The sequence below is a fragment of the Eriocheir sinensis genome, chromosome 17, assembly GCF_024679095.1.
Source record: "Eriocheir sinensis breed Jianghai 21 chromosome 17, ASM2467909v1, whole genome shotgun sequence".
Classification (NCBI taxonomy): Eukaryota; Metazoa; Arthropoda; class Malacostraca; order Decapoda; family Varunidae; genus Eriocheir; species Eriocheir sinensis.
In genome coordinates, this window is record NC_066525.1 from 4,735,766 (window position 1) to 4,753,445 (window position 17,680).

At 47.8% G+C, this 17,680-nt stretch overlaps 3 protein-coding genes across 6 annotated transcripts in view; 1 reads left to right on the forward strand and 2 right to left on the reverse strand.

Annotated features, from left to right (window-relative positions):
• The window catches only part of LOC126999809 (uncharacterized), a 162,039-nt gene that overhangs the window by 104,207 nt on the left and 40,152 nt on the right, over window positions 1-17,680 (forward strand). The window contains exon 25 of one of the 3 annotated variants that reach the window (XM_050862805.1): window positions 8,333-8,444. The exons of the other annotated variants lie outside the window; for them this stretch is intronic. Coding sequence (XP_050718762.1) covers window positions 8,333-8,370 — 38 coding nt within the window. The 3' untranslated portion in view covers window positions 8,371-8,444. Of the gene's footprint in view, window positions 1-8,332; window positions 8,445-17,680 lie in introns of those variants that run through there. 3 annotated transcript variants of the gene reach the window in all.
• LOC126999816 (protein extra-macrochaetae-like) overlaps window positions 1,814-17,680 on the reverse strand; it is a 53,170-nt gene continuing 37,303 nt past the window's right edge. The window contains exon 2 of one of the 2 annotated variants that reach the window (XM_050862826.1): window positions 1,814-3,480. In XM_050862826.1, coding sequence (XP_050718783.1) covers window positions 3,322-3,480 — 159 coding nt within the window. In that variant the 3' untranslated portion in view covers window positions 1,814-3,321. The remainder of the gene's footprint in view (window positions 3,481-17,680) is intronic. The other variant, XM_050862827.1, reaches the window with a different exon arrangement.
• LOC126999817 (protein extra-macrochaetae-like) lies at window positions 4,273-5,443 on the reverse strand. The gene has a single exon (XM_050862829.1). It carries the CDS (start codon window positions 4,949-4,951, stop codon window positions 4,487-4,489), a length of 465 nt encoding a protein of 154 aa, XP_050718786.1. The 5' UTR covers window positions 4,952-5,443; the 3' UTR covers window positions 4,273-4,486.

Sequence of the window (17,680 nt, forward strand, 5' to 3'; positions counted from 1 at the left end):
TCCTCCTCCTCCTCCTCTTCTTTTCTTCCTTTTCTCTTCCTCTCATTTTCTTTTACCGTTGCTTTATCTTCCTATCTCTCTATCTTTTAGTGTGTGTTCCTCTCTCTCTCTCATTCCTTCTGTCTTCTCATTCTCCCATATGTCTCTATTCCTCCTCCTCTTCTCTTCCCCTCATTCTCTTTAGTCTTTGCTTTCTCTGTATCTTCCTATCTATCTATCTTTTTGTGTGTGTCTCCTTCTCTCTCCCATTCCTTCTGTGTCCTCATTCTCCCATATGTCTCTATTCCTCCTCCTCTTCTCTTCCCCTCATTCTCTTCAGTCTTTGCTTTCTCTGTATCTTCCTATCTATCTATCTTTTAGTGTGTGTTCCTTCCTCTCTCTCTCATTCCTTCTGCCTCCTCATTCTCCCATATGTCTCTATTCCTCCTCCTCTTCTCTTCCCCTCAGTCTCTTTTACCTTTGTTTTCTCTGTATCTTCCTATCTATCTATCTTTTTGTGTGTGTCTCCTTCTCTCTCTCATTCCTTCTGTGTCCTCATTCTCCCATATGTCTCTATTCATCCTCCTCTTCTCTTCCCCTCATTCTGTTTAGTCTTTGCTTTCTCTGTATCTTCCTATCTATCTATCTTTTTGTGTGTGTCTCCTTCTCTCGGTCATTCCTTCTGTCTCCTCATTTTCCCATATGTCTCTATTCCTCCTCCTCTTCTCTTCCCCTCATTCTCTTTAGTCTTTGCTTTCTCTATATCTTCCTATCTATCTATCTCTTTTTTGTGTCTTCTCTCTCTCTTATTCTTTCTGTCTTCTTATTCTCCCATATGTCTCTATTCCTCCTCCTTTTTTCTTCCCTTCATTCTCTTTTACCATTGCTTTCTCTATATCTTTCTATCATGTGTCTATTCCTCCTCCTTTTATCTTCCCTTCATTCTCTTTAGTCTTTGCTTTCTCTATATCTTCCTGTCTATCTATTTTTTTGTGTCTTCCTCTTTTGCTCATTCCTTCTCTCTCTATTCCTCCTCCTTCTCCTTCTTCTCTTCCACTAGTGACGAAATAAAAACAATACATATTAAATATAAAAATACTTTATTAATTCATTCACGGCGACACGTATTAATGTACAACGCAATTGATAATATAAATACACACATACGTACATACATACATACACACAGACGTACACACACATAAATATTTATTAATATTTGTACACATGATAGACAAGAATAAGACCCAGACCTGCCGGGAAACACACACACACACACACACACACACACACATACACAGGCCATAATCCGCAACTTTTGGGTGGCATCCGAGAGAGAGAGAGAGAGAGAGAGAGAGAGAGAGAGAGAGAGAGAGAGAGAGAGAGAGAGAGAGAGAGAGAGAGAGAGAGAGAGAGAGAGAGAGAGAGAGAGTTTCGTACTGCTACCAATTGTGTTTACAGGAAGTGGAGGGGCTGGAGGTCAGGTTGTGGCACCCCCCCCCCCTCCCACCTCCCTTGACCCTCGCCAGGTAATACGGTGACAGGTGGGGAGGGGGAGAAGGAGTAGGAGGAGGAGGAGGAGGGAGAGGGGTGGAAAGACACATGTTTTCTGAGTGGGATGTTTTGGGTGAACATTCTGTTGTGGAGGAGGAGGAAGAGGAGGAGGCGGAGGAGGAGGAGGAGGAGGAGGAGGAGGAGGAGTAGGAAGAGGAGTAGGAACGACTGGCAAGACTTATTCTGTTGACATTTTACTTTGTTTCCTTTATTATTATTATTATTATTATCATTATTATTATTTACCTTCAAGGGGATATTGCTGTTTTTATTGTGTGTGTGTGTGTGTGTGTGTGTGTGTGTGTGTGTGTGTGTGTGTGTTTGGAGGAGAGAATACAAGTCCAGATTACAGGGTACAGAAATGGAGTGCCTGAAGGAGGAAGAGGAGGAGGAGGAGGAGGAGGAGGAGGAGGAGGAGGAAGAAGCAACACTGATACAAACAAACGTAAAAAAGAAAAGAAAAACAAAACAAAACAAGAAGAAAAAACAGGAAGATGACTTAGCATAGGAAGAAGAAGAGAGGAGGAGGAGGAGGAGGAAGAGGAGGAGAGGAAGGGTGAGAGGTGAGGGGAGAGGAGGAAGAGGAGTACCCAGAGCCCCTCAACCCTCTCCCCTCCCCTACCTCCCTTACCACCCCGTTTTGCCTTGGGCGGGGTGAGTGTAGCACTGAGGCAGGGTGGGTGGGGGGAGGGGGGGGGGTTGTAGCGGGTGTATAAGGAAGCAAAAGGTGTGTAGGATACCTGAGGAAGACACCACCGCCATCACCACCTCCTCCGCCTCCTCCTCCTCTCTAAAGCTTTCTCTCTCTCTCCCAGTCATCGTTGCCAGCTCCCTCACGCCTCTCCCTCTCCTCGCTCCCTCCTCCCTGTCACCTGTTTCTTGCTCTCTCGCCTCTCCTCCTCCTCTCCCTGCCACAGAAAGCTACACACGTGGGATTTGTGATGAATATTGAGTAACAAGAAAGTGGATGAGCGGGATGGGTGCGTGGGCAGGGGAAGGGAGGGGAGGCAGAGGGCAGGGGAGGGGAGGCACCGCGGTCGCAACTCTTGGTTAGTCAGCGTGCCGAGGTAATGAACATTGACACACACACACGCAGGCCGCCACAGCTGCCCCGCCGCCGCCGCCGCCGCGAGACTGATGAATGTTTACACAGATGGCGGAACTGTGTCACACGAGCGGCTGTGGCGGCGAGGATAGACACCCGGCGTGCCACACCTGCTGGCGGCCCTACACACACACCAACACACACACACACACACACACACACAGTGCCGGGCGGAGCGGCTCGTCGAGACGTCCAGTGAAAGATGTGGCACAGGTGTAGCCTTTTTTTAGGGGCCGCGGCGGGGCGGGGCGGAGCGGCAGCTGGTGCCCCGCGTCACGGGCGCGGCCGTGGCGGCGTGAGCCTCCCGCGGCAGCTGACGCCGCGGCGGAGTGGCGGCAGCTGGCCAGATATTTAATAATTGATCCGTGGCGATTATTGGACAGATGTCGCCTTGTGCGCCGCTTAACGGTTCCCGCCGCAAATAATTCAGTAGGCGGAGGCGGGGGTGTCGGGCGGGCCGCCCCCCCAGTCAGCGCGGGGGGAGGTGCCCAGGTGACGGCCGAGTTTGGGGGGGAGGCACGCTGGGGAGGGAGTACGGGGCGTCACCTTCACGATGTTTTATGAAAGCCTTTGCCGCCGCAGCCTCGCCCGCCAGCCTTGTGGGCCCAAGGCGGCGGCCCGGCCGTCACGCCGCCGGGACCTGCTCTGCCTGGCGGGAGAGGAGGGGAGGAGTGACGGGCACACTATATCTGCCGCCGCCTCGCCGGTGTGTGCGGCAAGGAGCCGCGGCGGTCCGTCCATCGCGGGGTGACCTGTTGTGACCTTGAGGGCGTGGCGCCGCACGGGCGTGCTGGTGACCCTGGCGACCCAGGGCAGGACGAGCAAGAGGCGCCTCGTGGAACCTGGTGGGAGGAGAAGGATCATTAACACTCGTAGGGCGAGGGGCGCGGCCCAGGTGGCCGCCGCCCGGGGCTGTGTTTGGTACTCCCGTGCGGGTGAAACTCGATCGTTGAGCTGAATAACTGTGTGGATGTCTAGGAGCGTGAACGTGGGGTGACTCAAGGCCAACCTTCATTAAGTGCCAACATACAGCCAATGTTGAGGCTCAAGAAAAATACATGAGTGAGTAAGTAAGTGGGAGACAGGGCGGTGAGGCCGCCTGCGTCAATGGGGTGGCTGGGGGGATACGCACCTGGTGCCTGTCGCACCTGCTGCCGCCGTCCGTCACCCCGGCGCGCCGCCGGGCCGGGCCCCAGCGGGCCGGAGGCGCCGGGCCGCGGGGGGGGGGGGCGGGGCGGCCTCTCTTATCGGTGCTGACCCCGGACGGAGTGTCACGTGGCGCCGCCTGGACCAGCTGCACTTCCTCCTCCAAGCAGGTGTTCAGGAGCAGGGCGGGAGCGGTTCGTGTGAAGAGAAGGGAGGGGGGCGAAGGGGTTATGGCCCAGCAGAGGAAGTAGAGGAGGCGGAGGAGACGGGGGGGGTGGGGGAAGGTTGTCACCAGCAGCATCTCGTGCAGGTGTGCCGCCGCCCGCATGTCACCTTCCGCTCATCACAGCCACGCCGCGCGTCCCTGCAGGCGTGGGCGGCAGGCGGCAGGCAGCCCCACGCCCGGGATGCGATGGCAGCTGGTGGTGTTTCCAGGTTAAGTGTGGGGAGGGGGTCACCGCCTGCAGGGCCCAGGAGGGGGAGGCCGGGCCAGGTCTTGTTTCCAATATGGGCAGCGGGCCGTCGGACGGGTCAGGGCCGGCGTGGCGGAGGGCACCGGCCACACCTCTCTTTGGGGCGTCTGGCGTGCGCGCCGCGTGACGGGCCTGGCCACACAGCTGTTGTCTCAAACTCGCCGCATCAACATTGTCCTTCTCTCACGGGCGGCGGCGGTGCTGGGGCAGTGCCCGGAAGGGCGGGGCGTTAATGCCTTTGGTTTTTGAGGGAGGACAGCACGCCTAGCGGCCTCCTGCAGCTACTGCTGTTTTTCCTGACTGTGGCAGCGGTCATGGAGGGGTCAGCACTTGTCTTGGCGGCGGGGGCGGGTCCGGCGGCCTTGTGGTCCTCGGGCGTCAGCGGAGCAGCACCGTGCGGGTACTTGTGGGCGCTGAGCCGCTGGAGGGCGAGCAGCGGGTCGACGTGTGCGAGGCGCGCCACGTCTTGCTCGACGGCCAGGGCGGCGGCGTTGGCGGGGTGGTGCACGAGAGTGTCCTGCAGCTCCACGATGTAGTCGATCACGTGCTGGATCACCGCCAGCCGGGACAGCTTGCCCGCCTTGGGGCAGCCCGGCACCAGCTGCCGTAACTTGTCCAGGTACTCACGGATCTCCTGCCGCTCCTGCCGCACCTCCGGTGGGCCGCGAGGGGAACGCGAGGTGCCTGACTTCATGACGGCGGTGGCGGGGTGGCACTGGGGTCACGCAGGGCAGCCAGGTATCCTCTGACGGACCACACACACGCACACTCACTCTTTGGCCACTAGACTCTTGTTTCGTCGGGAGGGCTGCGTCCTGGAGGCTGCGAGCTGCACGGGCTGCGGCGTGAGGGACGGTTGGCGACGCGTGAGGCAGTGGCCGTGCGAGGGCTTGACGTGGCCACACACCAACCAACGTAACGTTGTACACTAGCGTACGGGACCCTCATGGCGGCCTCATATACCTCACTTCATTGATGCTCCACTGGCAGCAGCAGCGGCCCCACGGCGGCCAATGGCAAGGCAGCAGGCGCCGCTAAGCCCCGCCCCGCGGCGCCGCAGCCAACGAGCCAACACGCGGCTGCCGTCATTGAGGGCCCCGCCACGGCGACCCCGGCCTGGGAAACTCTCCGGGAGGGGAAACCTGCCGCTGCCCGGTGCACCCGATTGGTTTTCCCACGAGTAAGTTTGTGCCGCGTTACATAAATACCGCCATTAAGCGCCGCGGGACAGATGTCTTGTGTCAGGCGGCGGCGGGGGGTGAGGGGTGAGGGTGGGGGTGAGGGGTGTCGTTGCATGCTGAGTGGCGAGGGGGGGAGGGAGAAGGGGGATGAGTGGTCCTCTGTGGTGGGATGTGGGAGAGGACAGGAGGAGAGGAAGAGGAGGGAGGGGAGGGGGAGGGAGGGGTGATAATAAGGCCTGTGACCTGCCCAAGCTGTGGTTCAGGACCTCTACATTCCTCCCCTCCCCCTCCCCCCCCCCCTCCTGCCAACTACCCCTCTTGGTTGTTCTCACACGGCTTCTCTCTCTCTCTCTCTCTCTCTCTCTCTCTCTCTCTCTCATTATTATTATACCTAACTTGTGTCATTAGTTCTTTTAATATTTGCCTTTTATGTATTTTCTTCATTTTTTGTCTATTTCATTTATTTTATTTACATATTTGATTGATTGATTGAAATTTATGCCTGGGCTTCTATACGTTAGGATCTTTTTTTTTTTTTCTTCCTTTCTTTCTTTCACAATCGCACCCTATCGAGCTCCAGTTAATCAATTCTTCTTCGTTAATTCTAGTCACGGCTGGCGGCGAGTCTTCCCTTGCAACGCCTTCCTCTCTTACGGTTCTGAGATAAGTTTTTTTAGGTGTGTGTTGTCTCAAACGGTCCACACACTGTACATTGCTTTTTTTATTATTTTTTTCCATTGCTGGTGTATATATTGCCTAGTTTTGCTATTTGGTTCTACACATTGTCTTCTTTTGCCCTCTGGTTCAACACACAGGCTTGTCTTCCTCTCTGGTTCAACACACAGGCTTGTCTTCCTCTCTGGTTCAACACACAGGCTTGTCTTCCTCTCTGGTTCAACACACAGGCTTGTCCTCCTCCCTGGTTCAACACACAGGCTTGTCCTCCTCCCTGGTTCAACTCACAGGCTTGTCTTCCTCTCTGGTTCAACACACAGGCTTGTCTTCCTCTCTGGTTCAACACACAGGCTTGTCCTCCTCTCTGGCTCAACACACAGGCTTGTCCTCCTCTCTGGCTCAACACACAGGCTTGTCTTCCTCTCTGGTTCAACACACAGGCTTGTCTTGCTCTCTGGTTCAACACACAGGCTTGTCATCCTCTCTGGTTCAACACACAGGCTTGTCCTCCTCCCTGGTTCAACACACAGGCTTGTCTTGCTCTCTGGTTCAACACACAGGCTTGTCCTCCTCTCTGGTTCAACACACAGGCTTGTCCTCCTCTCTGGTTCAACACACTGTCCTCTCTTGCTGTCTGGCTCTTCCCTTCTACTCGTGTCCCATATATACGTTTTTTCTTTCATTCCTATGTTGGTTTATTCACTATCTGGTTTTGTTGTGTCTTGCTGTCTGGTTCCTCCTTACGCTCGTGTCCCAGTTTTTCCTTCTTTTGTCTAGTTTTCCTGGGTCGGGACACGTTAGATTTTATTACACTAACGGGATGGTGAAGCCTCCCAGTCTGTCTCGTGTTAAGGATTCCATATGATTCCACAGTTACTCTCACGGTTCCGCCACGAGATGATTGCCCACAGATACGTATTCCTAATGACCATGGAGACATAAACTTAAATTATCATACAGGATTAGATGGCTTTCGTGAGAGTACACATTATCCAGGGTGTCATTCTCCTTCCCTCCTTGTCATGATAGCATTTTTTTAACAGTATGGAAGGCAGCTCAAGGGTAAAGAAAGGAAGATAAAAAAAAGCCCGTTATAGTGTTCCAGGGCTAATGTGACGGAGATGAGCACTGAGGCCACGCGTTGTTATAGTGTATGCTGCTCTACGTGTTCATAAGAGTTCGTTGTATTGGGTTAGCCCTTTCCCTGTGTCTCGGTCCTGGACTTCATCTCCTCTCCTTCCCTCTTATCCTCTACTTTCTTCTTTATCTCCTCTTCTTTTCGCTTCATCTCCTCTCCCTTTCTTTCCTCTGTTCTTCGTCTCCTCTTCATCTCTCCTTCCCTCTTTATCTCCTCTTCTTTCCTCTTCATCTCCTCTCCCCTCTTCTTCATCTCCTTTTTTCCTCTTCCTCTCCCCTTCTTTCCTCTTCATCTCCTCTTCTTTCCTCTTCATCTCCTCTCCCCTCTTCTTCATCTCCTTTTTTCCTCTTCCTCTCCCCTTCTTTCCTCTTCATCTCCTCTTCTTTCCTCTTCATCTCCTCTCCCCTCTTCTTCATCTCCTTTTTTCCTCTTCCTCTCCCCTTCTTTCCTCTTCATCTCCTCTTCTTTCCTCTTCATCTCCTTTCCTCTTCATCTCTTCTTTTTTTATTCTTCATCTCCTCTCCCCGCTTCTTCATCTCCTCTCTTCTCATCTCCTCTCCTCTCTTCACCCATCTCCTCTCCTCTCTTCTTCATCTCCTCTCTTTTATGTAACACAGGGGAGTTGGGTAGGGGTGGTGGGGGTAGGTGGTAGTCTTTTTGGCAGGGTCTCCCATAATATTCACTCTCTCCAACGGAACCAGAGAGTACGTAAGACTGAAAGGGATACTTGAACATCTTGACGCTTGAAGAAAGAAGTTGTGACTATTCTGTGTGGTAATACGCTTTCCTAGTGTGATGAAATGGCTCTTTTGCTTTACTAACTTCCCCTTTCTTTATAGCAGGCAAAGTAATAAAAGCAAAATAAAAAGAAGAGATAAAAAAAGATAGATAAAAAGGAGAGAGTGCTATTTTCCCTCCTCCCTAAAAAAACAAAAATGTTGCCTCACTTTAAACCATCTATATTTCTTTATGTTCTCTATTCCTAACTATCTATATCTATTTCTAGCTATTTCTTTCTCTATCTCTCTCTAACTATCTATTCCCCCATTTCTATCTAACACCACTAGTTTTTCATTTTCAGGGTGGCTCGTTCGTGTCCCTCCGTTTGGGCATACATAGATAGCGGCTCCTTACCCTTCACCTACCCAGGGTTAGGACAGGGACTCCACAATGATACGGAGATGAGCGCCGAGGCAAGGTATGTGTGTTGAGGGAGAGAGGGTGGAGGAGGGTGGAAATTCCTTAAGTCTCTGTTGATATTTTTAGTCCGTATGAAAATTTGAATAAGAAATACTTAGTTAGTTTGTAGTGGTAGTTGTAGTGGTAGTGTTATTAGTGCTGTGTGTGTGTGTGTGTGTGTGTGTGTGTGTGTGTGTGTGTGTGTGTGTGTGTCCTCCCATCCTTAATAAGACTGAGCCGAGTTAACTGTATACACGTGACTGGGTGGAGGAGGAAGGCTGGTTGAATGGACGGTGGAGGAGAGGTGGAGTGGAGGTGGTTGGAGGAAAGTATGGGGGGGGGGGTGGATTTCCGCTTAACCAGGTAACATCCGTGACTAGGCCCACCCACTCACGCAAGGTGTTCAGGTGGAGGAGGAGGAGGAGGAAGAAAAGGGAGAACAAGGAGAAGGAGAAGAACAAGATCAAGAACAAGAAGGAAAGTAGAAAAGATCAGAAAAAGATGATGATGATGAGGAGGAGGAGGGAGAATGAAAAGAATAAAAAGGAGAAGAACAAAATCAAGAACAAGAAGAAAAGTAAGAAAAAGATGATGATGATGATGAGGGAAAATGATAAGAAGAAAAAGAAGAAAAAGAGGAAGAAAAGGAGGAACTTGAAGCAGAAGAAGAACAAGACAAAGAACAAGAACTAGAAGAATGAAAAAAAAGTAGAAAAGTACGTAGCAAAAAAAAAGGGAAAAAGAAGATGAAGAAGCAAAAGAAAAGGAGACTGAGTGAGTGATTGGTGGAATTATGTAGAAGGAGGAGGAGGAGGAGGAGGAAGGAGGCACAGGCGGGGCAGGTTGAAGCAGGTTGAAGGATGATTTGTAGGGGGGAGGGGGTGTAAGGGGGGCGGGGGGCGGGGGGGGGGGGCGATGCAAGCAGGCAATGAATATATAGCGTGCAATATCTAATCAGGGCCGAGACAGTCCAATTTGTTCCTCACTCTACCTGTGTGTCTGAGAGTGGGGGAGGTTAGAGAAGAAGAAGAGGAAGAAAAAGAAGAGAGAAGATGAAGAAAAGAAGAAAAAAAGAGAGAAATGGATTGGATAGGGAGACTAGAGAAGAAAGGACGAGGATAAGAAAGAAGACGAAGAAAAGGAGGAGGAGGAGGAGGAGACGAGAGAAGCAGAAGAGTACACAGACTGGGGCAACCGGAGAAGAACAAGAAGGAAAAGGAAAACAAGAACGAGAAGAAGAAAGAAAACAAAAGATGAAAATGGGGAAAGAGAAGAAAAGAAGTGAGGACGAAGACAATGACGCGGAGGAGGAAGAGGAGAAGAAGAGGGGAAGGTAGCGAAGGAAAGGGAAGAAGAGGAGGAGGAGGAAGAGGAGAAGAGGGGAAGGTAGCGAAGGAAAGGGAAGAAGAGGAGGAGGAGGAGGAGGAGGAGGAGATGGCCCAGATGCACTTCGATTCACTCTCTTCCTGGGCGTCAACGAGAGAACACGAATCACAGAACCCTTGTCTGTCTGCCTGTCTGTCTGTCTGTCTGTCTCCCTCTGAGGCTAACTGACTAACTGACTAGCTGGATGAGTGGATGAAGAAGTACCCCTCCACCACCTCCACCTCCAGCTCCTTTTCTAGCAGCGGAAACTTACAAACAAAAGTGCTACTGTTGTTGGTGCTACTACCGCTACTGTTGCTACTGTTTGTGTTGTCGGTGTGTTGAAGTGTTGCAGGTTCTTTGTTGGTTCGTAAAAAGGCTTCAAAGAGACTGTGAAGCACTAGTGTTGATTTGTGAGTGACTGGCTGACTGAGTGATCGATCTGACTTAACTGCTGAGCCAAGTGCTGGGTGACGATTTGTTGACATGGATGATAACTGTTAAAGATCGATTGCTGACTTTGGAGTTATCGCGCTGACCACTCTCTGATTAACTCTGACTGGCTGACTGAGTTATCGTGCTGACAAAACTGTGAAATTATTCTAACTGGTTCTCTGACTGGTTTCCTGATTGGTGCTGACTGAGTTTACCTGTTGGCAGAACTATGAAAATAAGTGCTAACTGGTTCTCTGACTGACTTCCTGCCTGTCTGACTGAACTAACCTTGACAGAACTGTTGAGCCAAATCCTGCCTGTCTCTTTGGCTAACTGAGAGATGGACTAAACCCGAGTGACTGTGACCAACTTACTGACTGGCTAAAGTGACTGTGCTGACTAACTCTCTTGACCGACTGACTCACTGGACGTCTAAAGAGTTGGCTGACTGGCTGAGTGAGTGACCGAGGACATAGTTGGCTGCTGTCTTAAGTGACGGGCTGACTAGAGGAGTATGTGCATGGCTGACTGGTGGCATAACTGGAAGACCCTTTGGGCTGAACTATTAACAGCTGACTGACGTGTGTCTCGGCTTTGTAGGATAAAAAGGAGATACGTGAAGCAGCTTATGGACGATAACGGAAAAAAAAGAAAGGAAAAGAAAACGAGGGAAAGACGAATCAAAGAAAAAAAATTGTGTTAGTGGTGGACTGAAGAAAAAAAAGAGTTGGTGAAGAAGACAAAGAAAAGAAGAAAATAAAAATAAAGGAGAAAGAAGAAAAGAAAGGAAAGCGTCTATTGTTTTAAATCTTCAGGTAAGTGTATGTGTGTGAGAGAGAGAGAGAGCACTAATGAACGTCACATATCCAGTCAATCAAGAAAGAAAGGAGAGAGAGAGAGAGAGAGAGAGAGACAGCGCACTAATCAACGTCACATATCCTGTCAATAAAGAAAGAAAGGAGAGAGAGAGAGAGAGAGAGAGAGAGAGAGAGAGAGAGAGAGAGAGAGAGAGAGGAAATTTAGATGGATTGCGTGGATCAGTCAATCAGTCAAACAGTCAGTGATGCGTGAGACAAAGTAACTGCATAGGTGAGTGGAATGCAAAGTACCAATCAGTCAAATCCAGTCAACCATCTCCATTCACCTCTTGACTGACTGAGTGATTGATTAACTAACTGATAGACTGCATGACCGACTTTTTAGAGAGTTAGTGAGATATCTTGACTGACTGACTGGTTGATAGACTGACTGATATTGTAGAGGCCTAATGAGATTGACAATTGACTGACTGACTGATTAACTAATTGATAGACTGACTTTTTAGAGTTAGTGAGATATCTTGACTGACTGACTGGTTGATAGACTGACTGATATTGTAGAGGCCTAATGAGATTGACAATTGACTGACTGACTGATTAACTAATTGATAGACTGACTTTTTAGAGTTAGTGAGATATCTTGACTGACTGACTGGTTGATAGACTGACTGATATTGTAGAGGCCTAATGAGATTGCCAATTGACTGACTGACTGACTGACTGACTAGATGACTGAATGAAGAAGTAGAAGAAATAGGAGGAGAAGGAGAAGGAAGAGGAGGAGATGAACAAGGAAAAGAAGAATAAGAAGGAAAAAAAGGAAGGAGGAGGAGAAGGACAAGGAGAGAGAAAAAGCTGAACAGGAAAAAGAACATGAACAAACTAAATAACAAGAACAAGGAGAAGAGGAAAAAATAAAAATAAAAAGAAGAGTAAGAAAGAGGAAAAAGAAGAATTATGATGATGAAGAGGAGGAGGAGGAGGAGGTGATTCAGACCGTGTATTAATGTGTGTGTGTGTGTGTGTGTGTGTGTGTGTGTGTGTGTGTAAAGCAAATGAGGTGGAAGAGACGGTATACTTTGAGTGGATGAATAAGTGGATGTAGGAAGAGAAGGAAGGGTGGAGTGGAGTGGGCAGGGGAAAGGAAGGAGGGGGAAGGGAGAGGGAAGGGGGCTCGGGAGGGAGGGAGGAGATAGAGTAGAGGGCGTTGAGGAATGGTAGTAAAGTTAGTGGCATACTCTATAGGTGTGCGTTGCCTCAGTGCTCATCTCCGTCATAGAAAATAGGATTGAATCGTATCAGTAAAAGAATTGAGTCATATCTGTCAACCCGTTTTCTATTCTCTTCTTCCCTTGCGTGTTTTAAAGTTCAGAAGAAGAGGAGGAGGAGGAGGAGGAAGGAAAGGAAAGGAAAAAAATACACATAAAGAGAAGGGTGGAGAGGAAGGAAGGAGAGGAGAAAATACCTGAAGGAGGGGAGGAAGGAAGGAAAAAGAAATTGATAAAAAGAAGGGAAATGATGCTTGAAGGAACGAAGGGGAAAAGACAGGAGAGACAGATAGGCATAGTGAAGGGAAGGGAAGAGGAGGAGGAGGAGGAGGAGGAGGAGGAGGAGGAGGAGGAGGACAGGAGCGGAAACGAGGAAGAAACAAAACCACGCCTCCAGGAAGTACAGAAGATTTGGTGATTTTATGGACTTAATGACTTAATCAGTCGAGAAGGAGGAAGAAGAAGAAGAAGAAGAAGAAGAGTATGACGAGACCAAGAACGAGAAGAATGAAAAGGAGGAAGAAAAATTAGAAGGAGGAGAAAGGTATATATATTTCCCAGAAGGAGGAGGAAATGAGGAGGAGGAGGAAGTAAAGAAAAAGTAGGAGTCGAAGAGGAAATGGAGGAGGAAAATACAAAAGAAAAGAGAGTAGGAAGAGAATGAGGGAGAGGAAAACGGAGAAAAATGAAAAGGAAAGATAAGAGAAAGAAGACGAAGGAAAGGAAAGAGGTAGAGCGTGGTAGTCAGTCTGAATCACACGGTCTCTTCATCAGCGTTACGTAACTACACTCTGAACTGAATCACGTCTCTTATAATTGATTTAACGAGAGATTAAAGCGAAATGAGAACCAATTTATTAAGGTCGCTCTCAGACGCTTCCTCCGCCTGTCACATCAACAAGTGTTAATAGCACAAAAACTGTGCTAGATCGGCGTCGCCTGACCCTCCAACACACCCCAACAATTTATATTATGCAACTAGGAGTCTAAAATGGAAAATGCTGAAAAGTAAAGATGGCGCCACTATAAACACTTGCCTGCGCCACAGCGGGCTGGGGCAGACCACCAGGCACTACTATGAAGGCCTACCGGCGCCACAGGCCAAGACGTAGAAAAAAACAGCTGATTTTGTTTATAATGCCATGTTGTAGGGTTCATCAGGGCTAACAAATGTTATTATACAATGTCATGACTACAATGCATGGGTAAGCCAGAAAAACAACTTGAATAGAACAACAACAACAAGAAGATGGACAATCTGTTGATCGGCGTCTGCGACGCCGATAACAATTCCCAAAGGCCGAAGAGGAGACTAAGTCGCGTTCTCATGAGTGTTTTCTTACGTTCATGGTAATGCAGAAGCCTCGTCAAACTACCACCAGGGTCATAAAACTATCCCACGTGGAGGAAAAGGAGATTAATCGCGTTCTCATGGATGTGTTTTGACGTCCATGGCAATACAGAAGCCTTGTCAATCTACCAGCAGGCTCATGCGACTACCCATGGAAAGAACACCAACAACCCCTATGTACGCCTTGTCAAATATGAGTGAGTTGGTACAGTGCCCTTGTCACTACCACCAGGGTCTTCCAACTACCTCCCATGGAAATGATTCTTACAACTCTTACGAAAGCCTTGTCAAATGTGTGATGATACGGATACAGAGGCCTTGTCATAATACCACCAGGCCCCCCACAACTATCATAGCCTTGTCATATGTGTGGTGTGATGGTAAGAGAGCTTTGTCAAACTAACACCAGGGTCACAGAGCTACCCTACATGGAAAGCCCCCCTCCCACACACACACACACACACACAGCTCCTACGAAAGACTTGTCATATGTGTGGTGTGATGGTACCGGAGCTTTGTCAAACTACCACCAGGGTCACAGAACTACCCCCAATCCAACCCCCCTCCCAACTCCTACGAAAGCCTTGTCAAATGAGTGTATCTACCAGGCCGCCGAATTGTTTGAAAATATGGCCCCCTGAGTTACTGTTCTCCATGCAACGGGCTGTTTAATGCGGCTGAGATTATGGGCGTGGCGTAGAGGTGGTAGGCGAGAGTGTAGGAGGAGGAGGAAGAGGAGGAGGCGGTGGTGGTGGTGGTGGAGGAGGAAAAGGTAGGAGGAGGAAAATGAAAATGAAGCACTATATTGATGACAACGAGGAGGAGGAAAAAAAGTAGAGGAGGAGGGGGAGGAGGAGGAAAAGAGAGAAGAAGGGGAGGAGGTGGAAGAGGAAAAATAGGTAGAAAATGAAAGAAAAGGAAGAAATGTATTGATGATGAAAAAAAAAAGATGAAGATGAGAGAAAGAGAAAATGAAAATGAGAGAAAGAGAAAGGAGAACAGAGTAAGAAGTGGAAGAAAATAAACAGATAGAAGAAGAAAACGAAAAAGAAGAATTATATTGATGACGATGAGGACGAGGAAAAAAAAGACGAGGAAGATAAAACAAAACAAAGGAACAATTACAGTAAGAGGAGGAGGAGGAGGACAATGAAGATGACGATGATGAAGAGGAGGAGTCGTGAGGAAGAACAGTAACAGGAGGAGGAGGAGGAGGAGGAGGAGGAGGAGGACAATGAAGATGACGATGAGGAAGAGGAGTCGTAAGGAAGAACGGTAACAGGAGGAGGAGGAGGAGGACAATGGAGATGATGATGATGAGGCTGAGGAGTCGTAAGGAAGTAGAGGGAAGGGAAAGAAGGGAGGAGTCTTAAGAAGGGAGAGAAAGACACCTGTGATTAGGGAGGAAGGTGAGGGAATGACGTATGTATGTGTGTGTGTGTGTGTGTGTGTGTGTGTGTGTGTGTGTGTGTGTGTGTGTGTACTTTACTTCCGTCCAACTCATTTTTTTTTCCTTTCTTTTTTTTCTTCACTATCATCATCGTCATCAATATTATTCTTTCTCTTCTTTTTCTTTTTCTATATCTGTTTCTCTTCTTCCATCTAGTCTTAATATCTTTGTTGTTTTTGTTTTTTTCCATCTTTTTCATACCCAACAAACCCTACGAGGAAAGGTTAGGTTAGCTTGTTGTTGTTGTTGTTGTTGTTGTTGTATGTGTGTGTGTTTGTTTGTTTCTGGTTCGAACATGTTGACTCTTGTAAAACTCCGCCTCCAAGGGCAACTATTCTCTCTCTCTCTCTCATATGTGGTCGCGTGGCCCTTGTTCTCTCTCCGTTATGAGTAATGATTCATCCGCAGGAGAGAGAGAGAGAGAGAGAGAGAGAGAGAGAGAGAGAGAGAGAGAGAGAGAGAGAGAGAGAGAGAGAGAGAGAGAGAGAGAGAGAGAGAGAGAGAGAGAGAGGGGGATAAGACCATGAGGCGTCAAATTATTTCTCCTTTTGTCCCTCATTTTTTTTTTTTTTTTTTTTTTTTTTTGTTCCGGTAAAAATATAAAATGGAAGAGGAAGGGATAGGAAGGGAAAGCAAAGGAAAGGAAAGGAAGGAGAAGAGAAGAGAAGGAGAAAAGGAAGAAAAAAGAGCATTCAGGTGTATCAAAAGGAAAGGAAGAGGAGAGGAAGGGAAGGAAAAGAAACTGGTAGAGAGAAGGAAATTAAATATGATAAAAGGAAGGAAAGGGAGAGAGGGAAAAAAGACAAGAAGAGAATAGGAAGTGGAGAAAGAGCGGAAGGAGGGGAGGAAAGGAAGGGAGAGGAAAGAGGGAGAGAGAGGAGGAGGAAAAACCACAGAGAGAAGAGAACGAAACGCAAAGGAATTAAGAAGAGGAGAAAGAGAGCGAAAAGAGGGGAAGAAAGGAAGGGAAAGGAAAGAGAGGGGAGGAGGGAGGAGGGAGAAAAAAAACAGAGAGAAGAGAATGAAACGCAAAGGAATTAAGAAGAGGAGAAAGAGAGCGAAAAGGGGAGGAAAGGAAGGGAAAGGAAAGAGAGGGGAGGAGGAGGAGGAGAAAAAACAGAGAGAAGAGAATGAAACGCAAGAATTAAGAAGAGGAGAAAGAGAGCTGAAAGAGGGGAAGGGAAAGAGCATAAAGAGAAATAGATGAAGATAAGAAAATGAAGCTAGAAGGAAGAAAGTGAAAAAAAGAGAATGAGAAGGAGATAAACAGAGAGAGAAGGAAAGGAAAGAGAAGGAAGGAACAAGGAACAGATAAGAGATAAAGATAAATAGATAAAGATAGAAATAGATAAAGATAAGAAAATGAAGCTTGAAGGAAGAAAGTGAAAAAAGAGAATGAGAAGGAGATAAACAGAGAGAGAAGGGAAAGGAAAGAGAAGGAACAAGAGGACAGATAAGTAGAAGAGTGAATTAGTACGTGACTGAAGGAGAGGAGAAAAGAGCAGAAGAAGAGGAAAGGGAGGGAAAAGAGAAACAGATAAAAGAGGGGAAATTAATACGTGATTATGTCAAGACATCTCCATAGCGTTACGCAGCGCTACGAGTCGCGTATCACGAGTACTATATGTGCGTGACAGAGGGTAGGGGTAGGGGGGTGGCACGCTGGGGGGGCGGGGGAGAAGGGGGGAGGGAGGAATTGATTGACATGTATTACGAAAGGGGAGGGAAGAGGGGAAGGAGGAGAGAAGGAGGGAGGAAGGTAGGATACTTGTTTTTTGTTGTCGTTTTCTTCTTTTTGTTTTTTTCTCCTCTCCGTTTTGAAAGTAGTAGTAGTAGTAGTAGTAGTAGTAGTAGTAGTAGTAGTAGTAGTAGTTGTTGTTGTTTTGGCATCTTTAAACAACTGCACAGCTAAGATTACGAAAGAAAGAGAGAGAGAGAATAATTCGGTCTTGTTCCCTAGGTATTCATAACCCACGCCCATGAGTGCCGTTATCTCTCTCTATATATCTATATCTATCTCTCTATCTCTATCTATATATATATTCATCCAACGGTATCTGTTCATTCATCCATCTATCTATCCAATTTATCTATCTATCTGTATCTGTATCTACCATCTATCTATCCAATTTTATCTATCTATCTATCTGTATCTGTCTATCTATCCATCTATCTATCCAATTTTATCTATCTATCTATCTGTATCTGTCTATCTATCCATCTATCTATCCAATTTTATCTATCTATCTATCTGTATCTGCCTATCTATCCATTTATCTATCCAATTTTATCTCTCTATCTATCTGTATCTGTCTATCTATCCATCTATCTATCCAATTTTATCTATCTATCTATCTGTATCTGTCTATCTATCCATCTATCTATCCAATTTTATCTATCTATCTATCTGTATCTGTCTATCTATCCATCTATCTATCCAATTTTATCTATCTATCTATCTGTATCTGCCTATCTATCCATTTATCTATCCAATTTTATCTCTCTATCTATCTGTATCTGCCTATCTATCCATCTATCTATCCAATTTTATCTATCTATCTAT

What these genes read in the sequence shown, in the direction of transcription:
- LOC126999817 (XM_050862829.1), bottom strand. Translation starts at nt 4,951, where the DNA reads ATGAAGTCAGGCACCTCGCGTTCCCCTCGCGGCCCACCGGAGGTGCGG.